The sequence below is a fragment of the Carcharhinus amblyrhynchos genome, chromosome 5, assembly GCF_965287045.1.
Source record: "Carcharhinus amblyrhynchos chromosome 5, sCarAmb.v2.hapA, whole genome shotgun sequence".
NCBI lineage: Eukaryota > Metazoa > Chordata > Chondrichthyes > Carcharhiniformes > Carcharhinidae > Carcharhinus > Carcharhinus amblyrhynchos.
Window position 1 is genome coordinate 81,886,323 of NC_137328.1, and position 20,464 is coordinate 81,906,786.

The 20,464-nt window shown below is 42.5% G+C and overlaps 1 protein-coding gene across 1 annotated transcript in view; it reads right to left on the reverse strand.

Moving 5' to 3' along the window:
• Positions 1-20,464, reverse strand: part of LOC145343138 (uncharacterized) — a 193,809-nt gene that overhangs the window by 2,375 nt on the left and 170,970 nt on the right. Inside the window, exon 11 of the mRNA XM_080189082.1 lies at positions 4,905-5,048. Coding sequence (XP_080045208.1) covers positions 4,905-5,048 — 144 coding nt within the window. The remainder of the gene's footprint in view (positions 1-4,904; positions 5,049-20,464) is intronic.

Consider the following 20,464-nt stretch of genomic DNA (forward strand, 5'->3'; position numbering starts at 1 on the left):
TCTTGTTTACCAAGAATCAATTCACTTCTGCCTTAAAAATGTTTAAAGACTCTACCTCCACCATTTTTTCACAAAGAGAGTGCTAAAGACTTACAGTTAGAGTTTAGAAGAATGAGGGGAGATCTCATTGAGACGTATAAGATGATGAATGGGATGGATAGGATAGAGGTGGAGAGACTCTTCCTGCTCAAAAAAGACAGTAGGACTAGGGGGCACAGCCTCAAGATAAAGGGGAGGTGGTTTAGAACGGAGTTGAGGAGGAACTTCTTCACACAAAGGGTGGTGAATCTCTGGAATTCTCTGCCCGTTGAAGTGGTGGAGGCTGCCTCGCTAAATATTTTTAAGAAGCGGGTTGATGGGTTCTTGATAAGAGAGGGGATTAAGGGTCATGGGAAGAGGGCGGGAAAGTGGAACTGAGCCACGACAGATCAGCCATGATCTTATTGAATGGCGGGGCAGGCTCGAAGGGCTAGATGGCCTACTCCTGCTCCTATTTCTTATGTTTCTTATGTTCTTATGAAACAAATGACCACATCTCCATTTTAAATGGATGCTCCCTCATTCTAGATTCTCCCACAAGAAGAAACATACTCTCCACACCACCCTGTTTAAACCCCCCAGGATCTTCTATGTTTCAATTAATTTGTGTCTTACTCTTCTAAATTCCAGTGTTGTCTAACCTTTCCTCATCAGACAACTCACCCATTTCAGCTATTAGTCTGGTAAATCTTCTCTGAACTGCTTCAATGCATTTACATTCTTCCTTAAATAAGGTGACTAATACAATACATGGTTCTCTAAATGTGATCTCACTTGTGTCCTGTACAATATGTAGTATGACTTTTCTCTTTCTTTTAAGTCCTGCTTTCTTCTGCAAGAAAGAGGGAAATTTGCCAGGGAATTTCGCGTAATGTGGTTATCATGGGCTGGGTTTTTCCCTCCATTCACTAAGTGCGTTGGCAGATGGGAAAAGTGGTGCTTTTCTTACCGGTTGCAATGGTGGGATTTGGTACCTTATTGTTCAATTTCCTGCTCATTAGATATCCATCCACCTGAAACCTGTTGGATCATGGGTAGGTGGCCTCTGATTCGTTCCTTAACTTCAGTGGATTAGTGCGTCTGGCCCCATGTTTAAACTATGAACAGCTTTCTCAATTTCTGCATCTCAGGATTGAGATGGCCCCAAAGAAAGAAGCATTCTGCCCTCAAAATCAGTGATGCCTTGCTGAGCCTCTTTCTGGATGCCATGGAGGTCTACACGGAGGTGCTCTACCCCTGTAATGGCTGGTGGAGTCCCACAAACCTCTCAACTGCAACTTAGGAGGCAGTGGCCATGGCAGTGAGCATGTCACCAGCTCATCACTCTCAGCTCCCACGCTCACCAGCCCATTGGACTCCACAGGAATCTCACACACTATCAGCTCAAGGAACATCACCAATCACTCTCTCACACACACCTTCACCTTTACGTCCATCTGGGTTTATATCATGTGTAGCTTGTAACCTCATCTATAGACTGCTCCACTCAAAATCTGTACAATGCAAACTTTCTTATCCTCTGTCTTGCCATGTGCCCTTGTATTCTCTCCAACTGTCTTTATGGAAGACAAGCTCACCCACAATAGATGGGAGAGGTCGCAGGCTGGTGGTGGCATGGGTCACAGAAGATTAGGTCTGTTCATGTGATGACAGTGAGATCGATGGCACACAACCGAATGAGGGTCCTGCACTTTCAATTAATTTTCTGATATCCTGGCATTTGCCCTGTGTTGCAGAATAACTTAGGACACAATACATATGCTGCTCACGTGTCATTTCTTATGTTGATTTTGCAATGGCGTCAGAGAATTCATTGCATCTTGCATTTGTTCAGCATTGTTTTTAAAAGCTGTTAAAAAGTCTCTTCGTGCTGCTTCAGAGGTCATCTCCTTAAGGTTCATATAGATAGGTTATGTGAATGGACAACAAGATGATAAATGGGATGATCTTACAGAGGTCTAGAAAATAATGAGGGGCACTCATCTGCTAGACAGTCAATATCTTTTCCCAAAGGTAGGGGAATCTAAAACTAGAAGACATAGGTTTAAGGTGTGAGGGGAGAGATACAAAAGGGTCCAGAGGGGCAATTTTTTTCCACACAGAGGGTAGTCAGTGTCTGGAACAAGCTGCCAGAGGTAGTAGTAGAGGCGGGTACAATTTTAAAAAGCGTTTAGACAGTTACATAGGTAAGATGGGTATAGAGGGATATGGGCCAAACACAGGCACTTGGGACTAGCTTAACGGTTAAAAAAGGAACAACAAGGACAAGTTGGGCTAAAGGGCCTGTTCCCATGCTGTAAATCTCTATGACTCTGACTTTTCTTTTAGCTGACTTTTCTTTTTACTTCAAACACTCTTATCCTTTCTCTTTACTCAGGTTTCACTTTCCTTGCTCCTGTAGGCAAATCTCAAATAAGAAAAGATGAATTATGTTGTGAGGATGGTGTATTATTATGGGGAGCAAGGGTGGTTATTACCACTCCTGCCAGAAGTTGGTATAAGAGATATAGTGTGCACATCCTGGGATGGCAAAGATGAAGATGCTCATAAGTAGTTACGTGTGGTGGCCCAGGATAGACACTGCCGGTGAATATCCAAGAGTTTACTTAATTGTTGGTGAGGCTTAAGATTGGCAATAAGATAGGGAAGGTGGTAGCGTAGTGATATTGTTACTGGACTAGTAATCTAGAGACCCAGGGTAATGCCCTGGGGTCTCAGGTTCGAATTACCACAGCAGATGGTGAAATTTGGGTTCAATAAAAATCTGAAATTAAGGGCCCGATTCTCCCATCGCAACCCACAACTTTTCTGGCGGACCCGATCGGGAGAAACGGGTGTCATCCTTTTTCTGGATTTGTGCGTGCGCATCTCCCAGAGTCAGAGAACAGTCACAGTCGAGACCACAATGGAAACCGGCAGGAAGAGAGGTAAGTTATTTGGATCCTTTTTAAATGTATCTTAAATATATTTTGCATGTCATTATCGAGCCCAGCTCAGAACTTGCCGGGCTCAATTGCAGCTCCCACCCTGCCAGGAGTACTTCATTTCGGTGGGATTTAGAGTAGCTCCCCACATTCGGGGAGCCAGCGGAAGACCCCGCTGGAATGAAGGGGAGGCAACTGGAGCCCTCCAGGGGTAAGGTGGCAGAGGGTGATGCTCCCTCGGCATAGGCACCCTGGCAGTGTCAACCTGTGCCCCTGGCACTGCCCAAGAGGCACACTGGCACCGCCAGCAGGCACCGGGCAGTGCCAAGGGGATGAGACCTTTAGTGAGTGGGGCCTACTGCTACTGGTGGGGCTGGGATGGTCCCGTTGCCTCTCTGCATTGGGATTGTCTGGGCTGGAGGGAGGCCAGCAATCAGGGCAGGCTGGGGGGGATGGGGGTGGTCTGCCAGGGGGCGGGGAGGGGGTGGTCTGCCAGAGGGGGATGGGGAGCCTACTAGGTGGAGGGGGGTGGGGGGGATCGCCACTGCTGCGGGGATGGGCTGGACAATGGGGCGCTCCAGGGTGGGTCATGGCTGGCCGGGAATTGTTGTGGGGGCCGTGTTTGGGCTGTAGGGGCAGCATTGCAGTGGTTCCAGACTGGCCAGCAACTGAGCTTATACAGATTAGCTGGCAGACTTCCTGAGCTGTCAGCTGCCGGTGCGAATAGCGCCCCCCACCCCGACTTTTTAATAAGATTCCTGATTGTGACCTCTGCCATGCACAGAGTGGGGAGATTCGAGTGTGAAGAAACAGTCGTGAACTAGAACAGTTTTCTCACCAATTCAGCACTTTTGGGAGAATCGACCCTTAAAAGTCTAACGGTGACCATGAAACCATTGTCAATTGTAAAAACCCATCTGGTTCACTGAGGTCGTTTAGAGAAGGAAAACTGGTCTCTTACCTGGTCTGACCTATATGTGACTCCAGAGCCGCAGTAATGTGGTTGACTCTCAACTGCCCTCCAAGAGAAAGTACGGATGAGCAAAAAATATTGGACAGCCAGTAATGCCCATGTCCCAAGAACGATTAAAAAAAAAACTAGTCAAACAAACATAATAAAAGTGAATTACTGCGGATGCTGGAATTTGAAACCAAGAGAAAATGCTGGAAAATCTCAGCAGATCTGGCAGCATCTGGTGAGAAGGAGAGAAAAAAGCTGATGTTTCAAGTCCAGATGGGCCTTTGTCAAAGCTGTCGAACAAACAGTTGTTAATGTATGAGAACAGTGGGTGTATAGTGGATAACAGGATAACTCATAGTTACACATGATCGTGCACACACTTGTCTTTTGTTCATTAGGGAAAATAGAGAGGTTTGTGTCTTTAATTCAACATGAAAAGAGGAATGTTTGAGTTTTGAAATACAACAGTGTTATACACCCTAGTTGGCTTGCTGTTGTCATGTGACCTCTGCCATGAAGCAATCTTCTGTGAGCTGCCATTTTAAATCTGTTCAATAAGGACTCATATTTGAAGGCACTGAGAATCTCTGCAGTCTTTCAACACAAAACAACATGGAAGTAAAATGTTGCACCCATTCAAACTATCAATGCCACACAATATAGTTCTGTAACATTAAACCATTCTGGACGGGACTTTCCGGCCGCGCTTGCCCCAAAACCAAAATATCCCTCCTGAGGTCAATGGATCTTTGCATGGTCTGCCCCTGTCTGTTATGATTCCCTTGGCGGGCAGGACAGGAAAGCTCCCTCCACCCTGTCTGTAATGTTCTGGTTGCTCCTTTACATATCAATTGGTCTGAGATTGGTCTAGAAATGCCTGATATACACTTTCAATTCATTTTCTGGTATCCTGGCATTTGCCCTGTGTTGCAGAATAACTTAGGACACAATACATATGCTGCTCAAGTGTCATTTCTTACCAGCACTATGTTGATTTTGCAATGGCATCAGAGAATTCACTGCATCTTGCATTTGTTCAGCATTGTTTTTAAAAGCTGTTAAAAAGTCTCTTAGTGCTGCTTCAGAGGTTGTCTCCTTAAGGTTTGTATATGAAATTAACACTTCTGCAATTAAAAATATGTTCTTAATAATTATTGTGGTTATACAGAATAAACAAACAAAATTACATTTATAATTGAAGGACTAAGAAATAACGAAGCTCATAAATTATAGCTGTCTTAATATTTTGTGCGGTTGTTGCTTCTGAAAAATAGCAATGCAACACTGTCATGCACTGATCCTTAGGATAACATTGAAAATAACTGAAGATGGGAGCATCATAGAAAACGTAAATCTAGAACATTATCACTGTTACGAATCTGTATAGTAATAGCAGGAACAACAATTTAGCAAGGAGTGATAGGATGATTGCCCAGCAACAGGTGAAAACCTGCTTAATGACAACAGTGTCTAGCATTCAAAGGGGATGATGAGATGCAACCTTTCCCAACAACAAGATTAGAAAGCACCCAGACACTATCAGGTGTAAATAACCCTATCATCAGGAAACAGCTTACCTAGATGACTGAGAGATCAGAAGAGATATACTGGTGCTAATTTTGAATCACAGAATGTGAGAAATGCAGCCAAAGTACATTGAGGAGAAAATCCAACATGAACCAGAGTAGAAGGAGGGAGTTATTTTACATATCACAACCAAGAGGCATTGTAACATCTAAGAGCTAAGAGGCCAGTTTAACATCTCAGAGTCTGAGAGGCAGTTTATACCTCAGAAATCTTCAAGTCAAGATAAACATATCTCGCTTGACTTCAGACTATTCCATTTGCTCTACAGAGTCTGTAGCATGGTTGTTGATGCCATTATTACATTAGTGTAACTATTAACTCATTATACGAGATTTACAATCCATGAAAAGGCCACATAAAACAAGCACTAGATTGGGAAGGAAGAGAAGATCAATTTTTGCAGTGAGAAACTGTTTCAGCTTTACTGATTCCATTTCCATGTTTTCAGGAGATGAAAACTCAGCCCCACATATCCACTACTCTGGGAGCAAAAATCTTTTATTAAGTCTTCTTTCAGGCTCTTAAATATTGAATCCATATTATTTTGTTTTGTGCTTATAATTCATAGGATGATTTCTAACTCACCAAAGGAATGGGTTTGGTCTGGTGAGATACTAAAATTTTTAAAAATCTCAACACTAACCCTCCCACTCGCAGGTTTAATGAGGGACGGATAGGAGGTAGGCAATCAACTCACATCCAGGAGTTTTGCTTCCACTGAGCGCTGATCCTTTTTCTCCTTTTAACATATTCTGCTATTTTACTTTTATGCCACCATCAGCACCTCTTTTAGTCCTTACTGCTATCACTAACACTCCCTTTGCCTTGTGTCATGATATTTTTGAAAATCTCTCCTTAATCCTGACCTATCCTTGACCTTCAATTCTGCCCCACCATCTCCGTCCCCCTCTCCAGCTATATAATCCATTAGAATTCTAGTCCTCTTCAGTTCTAAAGAAGTCATATAGACTCAAAATGTTTACTCTGTTTCTCTTTCCACAGATGCTACCAGATCTGCTGAGTTTATCCAGCATTTTCTGATATAATTTCAGATTTCCAGTGCTTTTACTTCCTGGAAATAGCAAGGCAAGTTCAATATTTTAATGAGGCTGGCAGCCTCGGATTTAACCTGCTCCTAGCCAGCTGAGTCTCTCAGGCCTCAGGAAATCTGACTGCTCAATACAGGAATACAAGAAGTAGGAGCAGAAATAGGCCATTCAGCACCTCAAACCTGCTCTATCATTCTATAAGATCATTGCTGATCTGATTGTGGCTCCTCTCCAATCCCATAACCGTTGATTCCCTTGTTCATCAAAAATCTATCTAACTCAGCCTTGAACATAAGAACATAAGAAATAGGAGCAGGAGTAGGCCATCTAGCCCTTCGAGCCTGCCCCGCCATTCAATAAGATCATGGCTGATCTGTCGTGGCTCAGTTCCACTTTCCCGCCCTCTCCCCATAACCCTTAATCCCCTTGCCTATCAAAAACCTATCAACCCGCGTCTTAAAATATATTTAGCGAGGCAGCCTCCACCACTTCAACGGGCAGAGAATTCCAGAGATTCACCACCCTTTGAGTGAAGTTCATATTCAATGAACCAACCTTTTGACCAGCTCAAGAAGGCAGGGACAGCTTTACAGAAAATGTATGCACCTTTCATGCACTGCTTGTGAGCCAGGAGGAGAAGGAAGTGTTTGCCAACCCACCCAAAACTTACTCCTTCTTTTGGATCAGACACAACCTTTTTCATTTCAGAAGACTATTTTGTCTTTTTGAAGTAGATTAAAGCTGTTAGTACTATGTATTTTCAATAAATACTCCAAATCATGTATTCATGATCATAAATTCTTGATCTCTTTGTGGCTATATAATATTTGTTGCACACTATACTTGGGATTTTATTTAAAGCAGCCGATACCTACTAAACATACACAGACCCCACCACCTCCCACCCCCCAACATCAGAAATCAGAATCCTGTACACTGGTATCACATCACTCCTTTTTGGCTTACTCCCAAACTCCCAGTAGCTCCTGTAGGTCTCCTACCTATGGTTGCATTCATGAACTATAACATTCTCAGCCCAACTGAAAGCCAAGGCTGTCAAACAAGCTGAGATCCAGGTGAGGATTCTGTCAAAGAGTAAAGTTGCATGCTGTTGAGTTAAAACTCCACCACACGTTGGGAAATCTGCTCTTCCGGGGTTCCCTTCTGCCACCTATGCCATCCGCCCATGTAAATATTAGGGCGCATCTTTATTTTGTCTTCTTCTTCTAGATTATGCTTCTTTTCAGTGTTTTTCTTCTAAACAGACAAATACAACCTCTAAGTTTTCCTTTATAATTGAAAGTTCCTTGCTCCAGAATCATCCTTGTTATTTAATATTTCAAAAGTGCCCAGGCAATGGTCCATTTAGAATTAAAAAATATGTAGATTGTACATAATTTGACTTCTTGTATTTGAATTTAGTGGATATGTTAAAGATAGCCACTAATCAAGATTTTTCAGCCAAAAGACCTTACTTTATTTGACACACTTTTCATACTTCTTGTCCCAATATATATAACCTTCTTTTCACGTCCATTATTTCTGTTTTCTAATTCTTGGTCTATCCATTTGATCAGTCTGGATCCTACTGAATACAGTGTTATTTCACTGGAGGATGTATGTTTACAATGTTTACTGAAAAACTACAGTAAAGCTGTGTTTTTTTTAAAGATATCCTAGTTTAAATTAAAGAATCTGTTAATTCACATCCACAAAACACAATAAAACTTGAAAATTTTAATCAAAACCATAATGACATGTTTGAACATAGCCCAGATTGCTGGGTTGAAGATTTGTTGCTGACTGTTAGAATCTAAGCTGAAGATGAACAATCTTAAGCAACAAAAATTACTGTGATTTTAGCACAAAAATTATCAGAGGCACAATAATGGTGGTTGATGCAGGAAACAGAAGTGTCACATTGCTGCAGTGGTTCATGGTCTTTTGCATTACTGGAAACAATGCATGGTTAGGCCACAGGAGTGGGAGATTTACTGACTTTAATCCGTGGCATAGTTCACCTGAAAATATTTGCTGCTCACACTGAATGCCAAAAGTGGAAAATGATTCAATTTCCTTGCACTGACTGATCTGGATAAGAACAGATCTTCATCACAACAAGAAAGTTATAAAATCCCGAATTACAAATCACACTGGCTTCTGTGCTAATTTAGGATCAAGTATAAGGACACATTCAGCAGAAAGCTCAACACATCTTGTTTCTAAACAAAATGTTGCCAGTAAAATAGGGTCAGGCTATAGGGTCAGCTCATTTAGCTGTATTAACTCCATGGTGGCAAACTTAAAGTAGGGACAAGTAGGACTCTGTTCGCCATGTTTTAAAGAAAACATTTTCAACACTCTGTAAAGTTTATGCCTGCAATTTGTTAGTTGCCGAATCTTTACAAGTAATTTTATTGCTAATAATGGCAAGGAAATTTTGGCAAAGGATTTAAGATAAAGTTTCAGCACTTATAAATAAAATCATCAAAATAAATTTAGATATTACACTGCCATTAGAAACTAATTACATCTCCTAATCCAAACTAAGATCAGATATCAGCTGGCAACCTTTCGAAATACTTGTGTTGCACAACGAAAGAAAATTAAACAAAGCTGTAAAAAGCACACTCTCATTTATAAATGTTGCCTATACAAAATGAAAGAGGTTTGTTTTCAGAATACTTTTTAACTTCGTTTGCTAAAGGTAACACTTTTCACTTTCATCTGTGCTAGTCACAAGTTTGTCTTATTACCAAACTGATGATTGTCTTTTATACTCCCAATTATTGAACAATTATTGTTCATTATTGATAATAACTTCATTACTTAAATAGCTTCCAGATTTTGACTTTCATTACGACATTAGAAAGGTAAAATGCAAGAATTGCTGCTAAATTTAGATCTTCATTTGTTCATGTGAGGAAAACAACTTCATTACTGAAAAAGCAGAGAAAATATAGAGGTCTTTAAAACTTAAATAATGTTCCAGTCATCCATATTTGAACTGCTTAAAAACCAATCATTATTTTCTTAGATTCACTTTCAAGTATCCTTTCTTTATTTCACAAAAGTACTTTCAGATGTGAATAGGAGTACTAGTTGTAAACTAATGAACACTAGATATTTCCTTACTCAAGGGAACTATAAAACTGAAATGAGTGTTATATAGGAAGGCCTTGTTGACTGAACGATAAATTATAGTGCTGCACTGTTATGAGAATACGATGCAGAACCAATTGCAATTTTGATCAAATGATTGGGTTTCTTTTTCAGTTTGTTTTTGTAATGTCTTCCTTTTCTCTTTTGTGGTTTCAATGCTTGGCATCCACTGCAGGGTGCATTTTCATCTATCTAATTGTAGTTAGAAACTCACTTGCAATAGATTCTCTTCCTGCACCCATACCGTTGCCACTTGTGTTCCCCAAGGATCTAACCTTGACCCCCTCTATTTCCCATCTACATGCTGTTCCTTGCAACATCACTGAAAGTACAGCATTAGTATTCACATCTGTGTGCCTATGCGAGGATCTACTTCATCACCATCTCTTTCAGCTCCTCCATCGCTGCTATAGTATCAGATTGCTAACTCAACATCTAGTACTAATGAAAAGAACTGTCTTCCAATTAAATATTTGAAAGACTGAAGATATTGTTTTAAATCCCCATTTCAAACTCTGTTTCCTTGCTACTGATTTCATCCCTTTGTCTGACAACAATCTGAAATTTAGCAAGATTGTTCTTAACCTTTGTGTCTCATTTGATCTTGAGATGAACTTCTAACCTCACATCCATGTTATTACTCAGATTGTCTATTTCCACCTTTGTAACATCATTGAACCTTGTACCTGTCTCAGGTTATTTGTTGCTGAAACTTACATTCATGCCTTGTTACGACTCAACTATTCCAACAAATTCCTCCCTGATCTCTCATACTCTGCCTATTGTAAACTCTGTTGCCCACATTTTTAATCACCGCTAAGTCCTGTTCCAATATCACCCTGTGCTCGCTGATCTACGCTGGTTCCCGGTCAAGCAACATCTTGATTTAAAAATTTTTGTCCCTGCTTTCAAATTCTGCCATGGCTGCATTTCTCTCTCTGTCTCAGTAATGCCTTCCCACACCACAATCCTCTGAAATATCTGTGCTCCTCTAATTCCATCCTCTTGTGCATCCCCAATTTTAATTGCTTCACCATTGTTGACCATGTCTTCTGATGCCTCGGTCCATGCCACTGAAATTCTCTCTCTATGCTTCACTGCCTCTACCTCACTTCGCTCCATTAAGACACTCAGAATCATAGAATTGTTAAGGTGCAGAAGGAGCTATTTGGCTCATCATGTATGTATCAAATCTCTGAATAAGCAACTCACTTAGCACCACTTCACTACAACCTCCTTATAACCCTGCACATTCTTCTTTTTCAGACATCTAATTCTCTTCTGAATGCTTCAATTGAACCTGCCTCCATCACACTCAGGCAGACCATTCCAGCTTACAACCACTTATTTTGTAAAAAAAAGTTTCTATTTGTATCACTTTTGTTTCTTTAGCTGATTACTTTAAACCTGTGCCCTCTCATTATCAATCCTTTCATCAGAGGGAACAGTTTCTTTCTATCTACTCTGTCCAAACCCTTCATGATTTTGAATACCGCTATCAAATCCCCTCTTCACCTTATTTTCTCCAAACTTTTAAAATCAATCTCCATAACTGAAGCTTTTCATCCCTGGCCATTACGGAAACGTGGTTGTAGAGTGACCGGGACTGGGAACTGAATATCCATGGGTATCAGACAGACAGGAAGGATAGATAGGAGGAAAAAGGAGGTGGGGTAGCTCTGTTAATAAAGGATAATATCAGGGCAGTAGTAAGAGAAGATATAGGGTCCAAAGAGCAAAACGTGGAATCGTTGTGGGTGGAGATAATAAATAGTAAGGGGAGAAAGTCGCTGGTGGGTGTGGTCCATTGGCCCCCAGATAATAATTTTGAGGTGGGGCGGGCTATAAACAAGCAAATAATTGATGTGTGCAAAAACGGAACGACGATAATTATGGGGGGTTTTAATCTGCATATTGATTGGTTGACTCAAGTCGGACGCGGTGAGCTTGAGGAAGAGTTCTTGGAATGCTGTTGGGATAGTTTCCTTGAACAATATGTAATGGAACCTACGAGGGAGCGAGTTATCTTAGATCTGGTACTGTGTAACAAGGCAGGTAGAATTAGGGATCTTCTTGTGAGGGATCCTCTTGGGACAAGTGATCATAGTATGGTTGAATTTCTGATGCAGACGAAAAGTCTGATGCAGAGAAAGTAGGGTCCCAAACCAGAGTCCTGTGTTTGAACAGAGGGGAGTATGATAAGATGAGGGCGGAATTGGCTAATGTAGATTGGGGGCGCAGATTGGTTGGTAGGATAGCTGAGGAACAGTGGAGGGTTTTTAAGGAGATCTTTTTCGGTACTCAGCAGAAATATATTCCGATGGTAAAGAAGGACTGTAAGAGAAAGGATTATCAGCCGTGGCGATTGAAGGAAATAGAGGAGGGTATTAAATTAAAAGCTGATGCATACAGAGTGGCTAAAAATAGTGGGGAATTAGAAGATTGGGAAAGATTTAAAACACAAGAATGACTAAGAAAGAGACAAAGAAAGGAAAGATAGAGTATGAAGCTAAACTAGCTCTAAAAAAATGATAGTAAAAGTTTTTACAAATATATAAAGAGGAGACTGGCTAGATGAATGTTGGACCCTTGGAGGACAAGAGGGGGGATTTAATGGTGGGTAATGAGGAAATGGCTGAGACTTTAAATAATTTTTTGTGTCGGTCTTCACGGAGGAGGACACAAATAGCTTACCGAATATTAAAGATAGAGGGGTGGTAGGAGATGAGGTCCTTAATACAATTACTGTTACTAGAGAGGTAGTGCTTGGTAGATTAACGGGACTGAAGGTAGACAAGTCCCCGGGACTGGATGGAATGCATCTCACGATTCTGAAAGAAATGGCAGAAGAAATAGCAGATGCCTTAGTAATTATTTATCAAAATTCGCTGGTCTCTGGGGAAGTGCCGGAGGATTGGAAAACAGCTAATGTTACGCCACTGTTTAAAAAAGGTAGCAGACAAAAGGCAGGGAATTATAGGACTGGTTAGCTTAACGTCCATAGTTGGAAAAATGCTAGAATCCATCATCAAAGAAGAAATAGCAGGACACCTAGAAAAGAACAGTTTGATCAAGCAGACGCAGCACGGATTCATGAAGGTGAAGTCATGTTTAACAAATTTACTGGATTTCTATGAAGATGTGACCACTGCAGTAGACAGAAGAGAACTGGTGGATGTGGTGTTTTTAGATTTCCAGAAGGCATTTAATAAGGTGCCTCACAAAAAGTTACTGCAGAAGGTTAGGGTACACGGGGTTGGAGGTAAAGTGTTAGCGTGGATTGAGGATTGGTTATCTAACAGGAAGCAGAGAGTTGGAATCAATGGATGCTTTTCTGGTTGGCAGTTGGTGACTAGTGGAGTACCGCAGGGATCGGTGCTGGGACCTCAACTGTTTACCATTTACATAGATGATCTGGAGGAGGGGGCTGAGTGTAGGGTAACAAAATTTGCTGATGACACAAAATTTGCTGCAGCTGTATAGGGCATTGGTGAGGCCGCAACTGGAGTACTGTGTGCATTTTTGGGCGCCGCACCTGCGCAAAGATATTTTGGCCTTGGAGGGAGTGCAGAGGAGGTTTACTAGGCTGATACCGGAGTTGAAAGGGTTGAGCTATGAGGAGAGGCTGAATAAACTGGGCTTGTACTCGTTAGAGTTTAGAAGAATGAGAGGAGATCTCATTGAGACGTATAAGATGATGAATGGGATGGATAGGATAGAGGTGGAAAGACTCTTCCCGCTCAAAAAAGACAATAGGACTAGGGGGCACAGCCTCAAGATAAAAGGGGGGCGGTTTAGAACGGAGTTGAGGAGGAACTTCTTCACTCAAAGGGTGGTGAATCTCTGGAATTCTCTGCCCGTTGAAGTGGTGGAGGCTGCCTCGCTAAATATTTTTAAGACGCGGGTTGATGGGTTTTTGATAGGAGAGGGGATTAAGGGTTATGGGGAGAGGGCGGGAAAGTGGAACTGAGCAGCGACAGATCAGCCATGATCTTATTGAATGGCGGGGCAGGCTCGAAGGGCTGGATGGCCTACTCCTGCTCCTATTTCTTATGTTCTTATGTTCTTAAGAGTGGAAAAGCGAATTGCGTGGAGGGTGTGGAAAGTCTGCAGAGAGATCTGGATAGGCTGAGTAAGTGGGCAAGGACCTGGCAGATGGAGTATAACGTTAGCAAATGTGAGGTTATCCACTTTGGTAGAAATAATAGTAGGAGGGATTATTATTTAAAGGGTGAAAAGCTGCAGCATGCTGCTGTGCAGAGGGACCTGGGGGTCCTTGTGCACAAATCGCAAAAACCCAGTCTGCAGGTGCAGCAGGTGATCAAGAAGGCAAATGGAATGTTGGCCTTTATAGCGAATATAAAATCAGCGAGGTCTTGCTGCAACTGTAGAAGGCACTGGTGATGCCGCAACTGGAGTACTGTGTGCAGTTTTGGTCCCCTTATTTGTGAAAGGATATATTGGCCTTGGAGGGAGTACAGAGAAGGCTCACCAGGCTGATACTGGAGATGAGGGCGTTAGCTTATGAGGAGAGATTGAATAGACTGGGCCTGTACTCGTTAGAGTTTAGAAGGCTGAGGGGGGATCTTATAGAGACTTACAAGATAATGAAGGGGCTAGATAGGGTAGAGGTAGAGAGATTCTTTCCGCTTAGAAAGGAAAACAGAACTAGAGGGCATAGCCTCAAAATAAGGAGGGGGGGGAGCAGTTTAGAACAGAGTTGAGGAGGAACTTCTTCACTCAAAGGGTGGTGAATCTCTGGAATTCTCTGCCCATGGTTGAGTTTTTGATGCAGATGGAGGATGAGGAAGTAGGGTCCCGAACCTGTGTCCTCTGTTTGAACAGAGGGGAGTATGATAGGATGAGAGAGGAATTGGCAAATGTAGACTGGGGGCGCAGATTGGTTGGTAGGACGGCTGAGGAACAGTGGAGGATTTTTAAGGAGATCTTTTTCGGTGCTCAGCAGAAATATATTCCGATGGTAAAGAAGGAATGTGGGAGAAGGGATAACCAGCCGTGGTTATCGAAGGAAATAAAGGGGGGTATTAAATTAAAAGCTGATGCATTCAGAGTGGCTAAAAGTAGTGGGCGATTAGAAGATTGGGAAAGGTTTAAAAATCAACAAAAAATGACTAAGAAGTTGATAAAGAAAGGAAGGATAGACTATGAAGCTAAACTAGCACTAAATATAAGAAAGGACAGTAAGAGTTTTTACAAATATATAAAGAAGAGGAGGCTGGCTAGAGTGAATGTTGGACCCTTAGAGGATGAGAGGGGAGATTTAGTGGTGGGAGATGAGGAAATGGCTGAGGCCTTAAATAAGTTTTTTCCTCGGTCTTCATGGAGGAGGACACGAATAGTTTGCCGGAGATTAAAGATAGAAGGATGGTAGGAGTTGAGGGCTTCAATGTGATTACTGTCACCAGAGAGGTAGCGCTTGATAGACGAATGGGACTGAAGGTGGACAAGTCCCCAGGACCGGATGGAATGCATCCCAGGGTTCTGAAGGAAATGGCAGAGGTGATAGTGGATGCCTTAGTGATTATTTATCAAAATTCACTGGGTTCCAGGGAAATGCCAGAAGATTGGAAAACGGCTAATGTTACACCGCTGTTTAAAAAAGGTAGCAGGCAAAAGGCAGGGAATTATAGGCCAGTTAGTTTAACATCTGTAGTTGGAAAAATGCTTGAATCCGTCATCAAAGAAGAAATAGCGAGGCACCTAGAAAGGAATGGTTTGATAGAGCAGATGCAGCACGGATTCGTTAAGGGGAAGTCGTGTTTGACAAATTTTTTGGATTTCTATGAGGATGTGACTAGTGCGGTAGACAGAGGGGAACCGGTGGATGTGGTGTTTCTAGATTTTCAAAAGGCATTTGATAAGGTGCCTCATAAAAGGTTGCTACAGAAGGTTAGGATGCACGGAGTTGGGGGTAAGGTATTAGCATGGATAGAGGATTGGTTGCCTAAGAGGAAGCAGACAGTTGGTATCAATGGGTGCTATTCTGATTGGCGGTTGGTGACTAGTGGAGTACCGCAAGGATCGGTGATGGGGGCTCAACTGTTTACCATTTACATAGATGATCTGGAGGAGGGAGCTGAGTGTAGGGTGACGAAATTTGCTGATGACATGAAGATGAGTGGTAAAGCAAATTGCGTGGAGGGCGTGGAAAGTCTGCAGAGAGATCTGGATAGGCTGCGCGAGTGGGCGAGGACCTGGCAGATGGAGTATAATGTTAGCAAGTGTGAGGTTATCCACTTTGGCAGAAATAATAGTAGGAGGGATTACTATTTAAAGGGCGAAAAGCTGCAGCATGCTACGGTGCAGAGGGACCTGGGGGTCCTTGTGCATGAGTCGCAAAAACCCAGTCTGCAGGTGCAGCAGGTGATCAAGAAGGCGAATGGAATGTTGGCTTTTATAGCGAGGGGGATAGAATATAAAAGCAGGGAGGTCTTGCTGCAACTGTACAGGGTACTGGTGAGGCCGCAGCTGGAGTACTGTGTGCAGTTTTGGTCGCCGCACTTGCGCAAGGATATTTTGGCCTTGGAGGGAGTGCAGAGGGGGTTCACTAGGCTGATACCGGAGATGAGGGGGTTGGACTATGAAGAGAGACTAAACAGACTGGGTCTGTACTCGTTGGAGTTTAGAAGGATGAGGGGGGATCTTATAGAGACATATAAGATAATGAAAGGGATGGATAGGGTAGAGGTAGAGAGATTCTTCCCGCTTAGAAAGGATAGCAGGACTACAGGGCACAGCTTCAAGATAAGGGGGGGGGAGGTAGTTTAGATCAGAGTTGAGGAAGAACTTCTTCGCTCAAAGGGTGGTAAATCTCTGGAATTCTCTGCCCATTGAAGTGGTGGAGGCTACCTCGCTAAATATATTTAGATAGGTTTTTGACAGACAAGGGAATTAAGGGTTATGGGGAGAAAGCGGGAAAGTGGAACTGATCCACTTCAGATCAGCCATGATCTTATTGAATGGCGGGGCAGGCTCGAAGGACTAGATGGCCTACTCCTGCTCCTATTTCTTATGTTCTTATTGAAGTGGTGGAGGCTACCTCGTTGAATATATTTAAGTCACGGGTAGATAGATTTCTGATGGACAAGGGAATTAAGGGTTATGGGGAGAAAGCGGGAAAGTGGAACTGATCCACTTCAGATCAGCCATGATCTTATTGATTGGTGGGGCAGGCTCAAAGGGCTAGATGGCCTACTCCTGCTCCTATTTCTTATGTTCTTATGGAACCATTTTCTCTACATTCTCTAAAACCTTCATATCTTTCCTAAGATGCCGCCCCAGAACTGCACCCAGTACTCTAAATAGCTGAACTAGCGACTTATATGAGTTCAACATAACCTTCTTGCTCTTGTGCTCTATCCAAATTAATAAAGCTCATACAGTATGCTTTATTAGCTGCTCTCTGAAACAGTCCTGCTATGTCTTCAGTGATTTATGCACATACAGAAGTTCCTCTGTTCCTGCACACTTATTAAACTTGTTGTCTATATTTACATTATGCCCTGTTCTTTCTATTAAGATGAGTCACCACACACCGCTGCATTGAACTTCATTTGCCAACTGTCTATTTATTCCACTAACTTGTTTATGACCACTGACACTATCCTCCATATAGTTTACAATGCTTCTAAGTTTTTTATCATTCCTTACACCCTACCTCTTTGACCACGCTTATGATCATCTAACCTTTTAGAGTACCAAATCAGAAACCTCAAGGTATATTATGAAGCCAGACCAGACCCCAACACTTTTCTGTTTCGGCATTAATGTGAGGATAAGATGTTTCACTCCAGGTGCAATTCTACTGACCAACTAGTGAGCTTTTATCAAAACAAACTTTATTTTACAACTATAACAAATGGATTAACTTAACTTTTAACAATTGAATAATACTTAAACATGATAATATACAATTTCTAACTGCTAACCTATCACAAAATGTTCTAATCAAGCAATATTTCTCTTATTGACTTAAACCCCTCTTTAAAATTAGTCAGCAAAGCACAGTGTTTGTGCCTTAGGTTAAGTCTCGGAGCTTTCAGAAAGCTTCTGGGGGAGACAGACAGAGTGACACTTCTTTCTTCCACAGCTTCAGGTAGCAATGGCTCTTGGTTTTAAAATGAAAATGAAACTGTTTTTTCCTGCAAGCTTAGCTCTTCCCATGAACTACATTACTCTGTCTCTATCAATCAACCTAATAAAAACTCACAGGACTCCATATACCTTGACTAAAATCCCAGGAGAACCAAAGTAAACAAAAGGTCTATTAACTCCAAAAAGCAATACCTCCCTTGCTAAAATCAGTTGTTATCCTGTAGTCTTAGCACCTGTGACATGCTTCCTTGGACAAATCGACTCCTGTAACAAAACACTGCCTATTAAAGCTGTCCCACCTTAAACATAAAATATATCAAAATAACACAGTGTCATCACAGACCTAATATCTCTTTATGTGGCTTGGTCTCATACTTTGGATGTGAGTGTTTCCGCCTATCAGTAGGTACTGTTGGTGGTGACTATCACTGTTGGGATGGGGCACTAGACAGGGAGGAGAGTAACAAAGAGGTGAGGCGGGTTTGTGGGCCTTAGAAGGTGACAGGGGAAAGAATATAATTCCTCGGGGTTCATGAAAAAGAAGAAGTGGTTTAAGAAGTGGGAACAGTGGGAAAGGATGTATTGGACTAAGCGCGATATGGCGATGCCGGTGTTGGACTGGGGTAAACACAGTAAGAAGTTTCACAACACCAGGTTTATTTGATAGCAAAAGCCACTAGCTTTCAGGCCTCTGACCCTTCGTCAGGTAAGTGGAGAATTCTGAAGGACAGGGGTGTGGGTGTGCAGACCAGAACAGGAAGTGAGGGGGAGGATAGGGGAAAGGTTTCAGAGGCAGCTGTGCTAGCAACAGAAAAGATCTGGGGGACGATACTGAAGGATTTGTTAATAGGAAGGAATCGTGAAGGTTTAAGGGGCAGTGGGAGCTGTAGGGTGAGGGTTTCAAATGGCAGTTGAAGAGGTGCTGAGGGTTGTTGAAGGGGATTATGGAGGGAGCAGCGGAATCCAAGAGTTGGAAAAAAAAGGGCAGACGGGAAATGGGTGTGGATTCTTCAGGAAGGTAAGGGACTTAGATTTTCATCTGCATGGGACAGGCAGTGATGGCAATGAGCTCTAAGGTAACTGGGGGAAAGTCAGATGTTACCCCTGAGGAAGGTCAATGGTTACAGCATGGGGACCGGGCGGGGGGGGGTGGTGGGGTTAAGGTATTTGACTGTACTTCAATCATAACATGAAGCACCACTGCTTGCAACTATCCATAGCCTCATGGTGGAGATGTTAAGTTGTAGTATGAGAGATGGGTTAGCAGGGGTGGGTGGACATACAGAGGTCATCTCAACTGGATAACTGAAGGGAAATCAAACAATGTAATACTTACAATGTTAGGGCATTAGAACAGATAAGGATGTGATGGGCAAATGCTCAGGTTTCTTGCACATAATTTCAAAGGGCCCTAGCAAACACCTTTGCCTTTCCTGGTGGGGCGGCATGATGGCACAGTGGTTAGCCCTGCTGCTTCACTGCCCCAGGGACCAAGGTTCAATTCCAGCCTTGAATGACTGTCTGTATGACTTCACGTTCTCCCTGTGTCTGCATGGGCTTCCTATGGGTTCTCTGATTTCCTCCCACAGTCCAAAGATATGCAGGTTAGGTAGATTGGTCATGCTAAATTTACCAAAGATGTGTAGGTTAGGTAGATTATTGGAGTAAACATGTGGAAGTACAGGGATATGGTTGGGATGGGTCTGGGTAAGATGCTCTGTCAGAGACAATACAGACTTGTTAGGCTGAATGGACTTCTTCTGCACTTCAAGGATTCAATGATTCTTCCACACAGATGATTCTGTGGAACGTAGACCCCGCCTGGCTGTCCCTCTGAAGATTTGGAGGTGCACAGGCTTAATGAGTGAGAGTCGCAATAAAACCACATTAGACATGATTAAAGTGAAAGTATAGTCTACTTATAAAACTGTATGACCATTCATACCCTAACACTGCACTGAGGTGTTCTTTGACCACTGCAGCAGAGGTAGAGGCAGCCTGCTGACCAATATGCCCTTTTGTTCATGATGACTTTGGCAGGTGTCCTCTGTCCTTGAGGTTAGAGGTCTTTGAGTCTTTCAGTCTTTCACTCTGGTGCAGCCAAATCCTCTGCACTCACAGGGGGTCAAGTGCCAAAGTGCAGCCATGCACCCTCCTGCCCTTTCTCACTTTTGCTTGTTGGGTGTAATCCTCTAGTTACTTTTCACCATGTGGAAGCTCCACTGCACCTGGACCACGAGGGTTCTCTGGCAGCATCCTCCAGAACCATGAGCTCATGTATATAAAAGGAATACGGACAAGAAGACATGGCATCTGCTGCACATAGTGAACCAACACCTAGCCAATATTTCAATGATCAGTTGCACTGCATTGTCCATATTGCAAAGGGGAAGGATTCAGTTATAAGCATTCAGCAAGCAATAATAGACCAATGCTGAGAACCAATACTACATCATCGTTAACTAGACTACTTCATTGACAGCTACTCAGATCAATTAAATGTATATGGATGAATATTTGTTAAGGATATGAATATTGTTAAGGGAATGAATATTGGGCGGGATGTCAGAAAAACTGAATGCTCCTTTCAGAAAGTTGCAAGGAGATCTTTCATATCCACCTCAAGT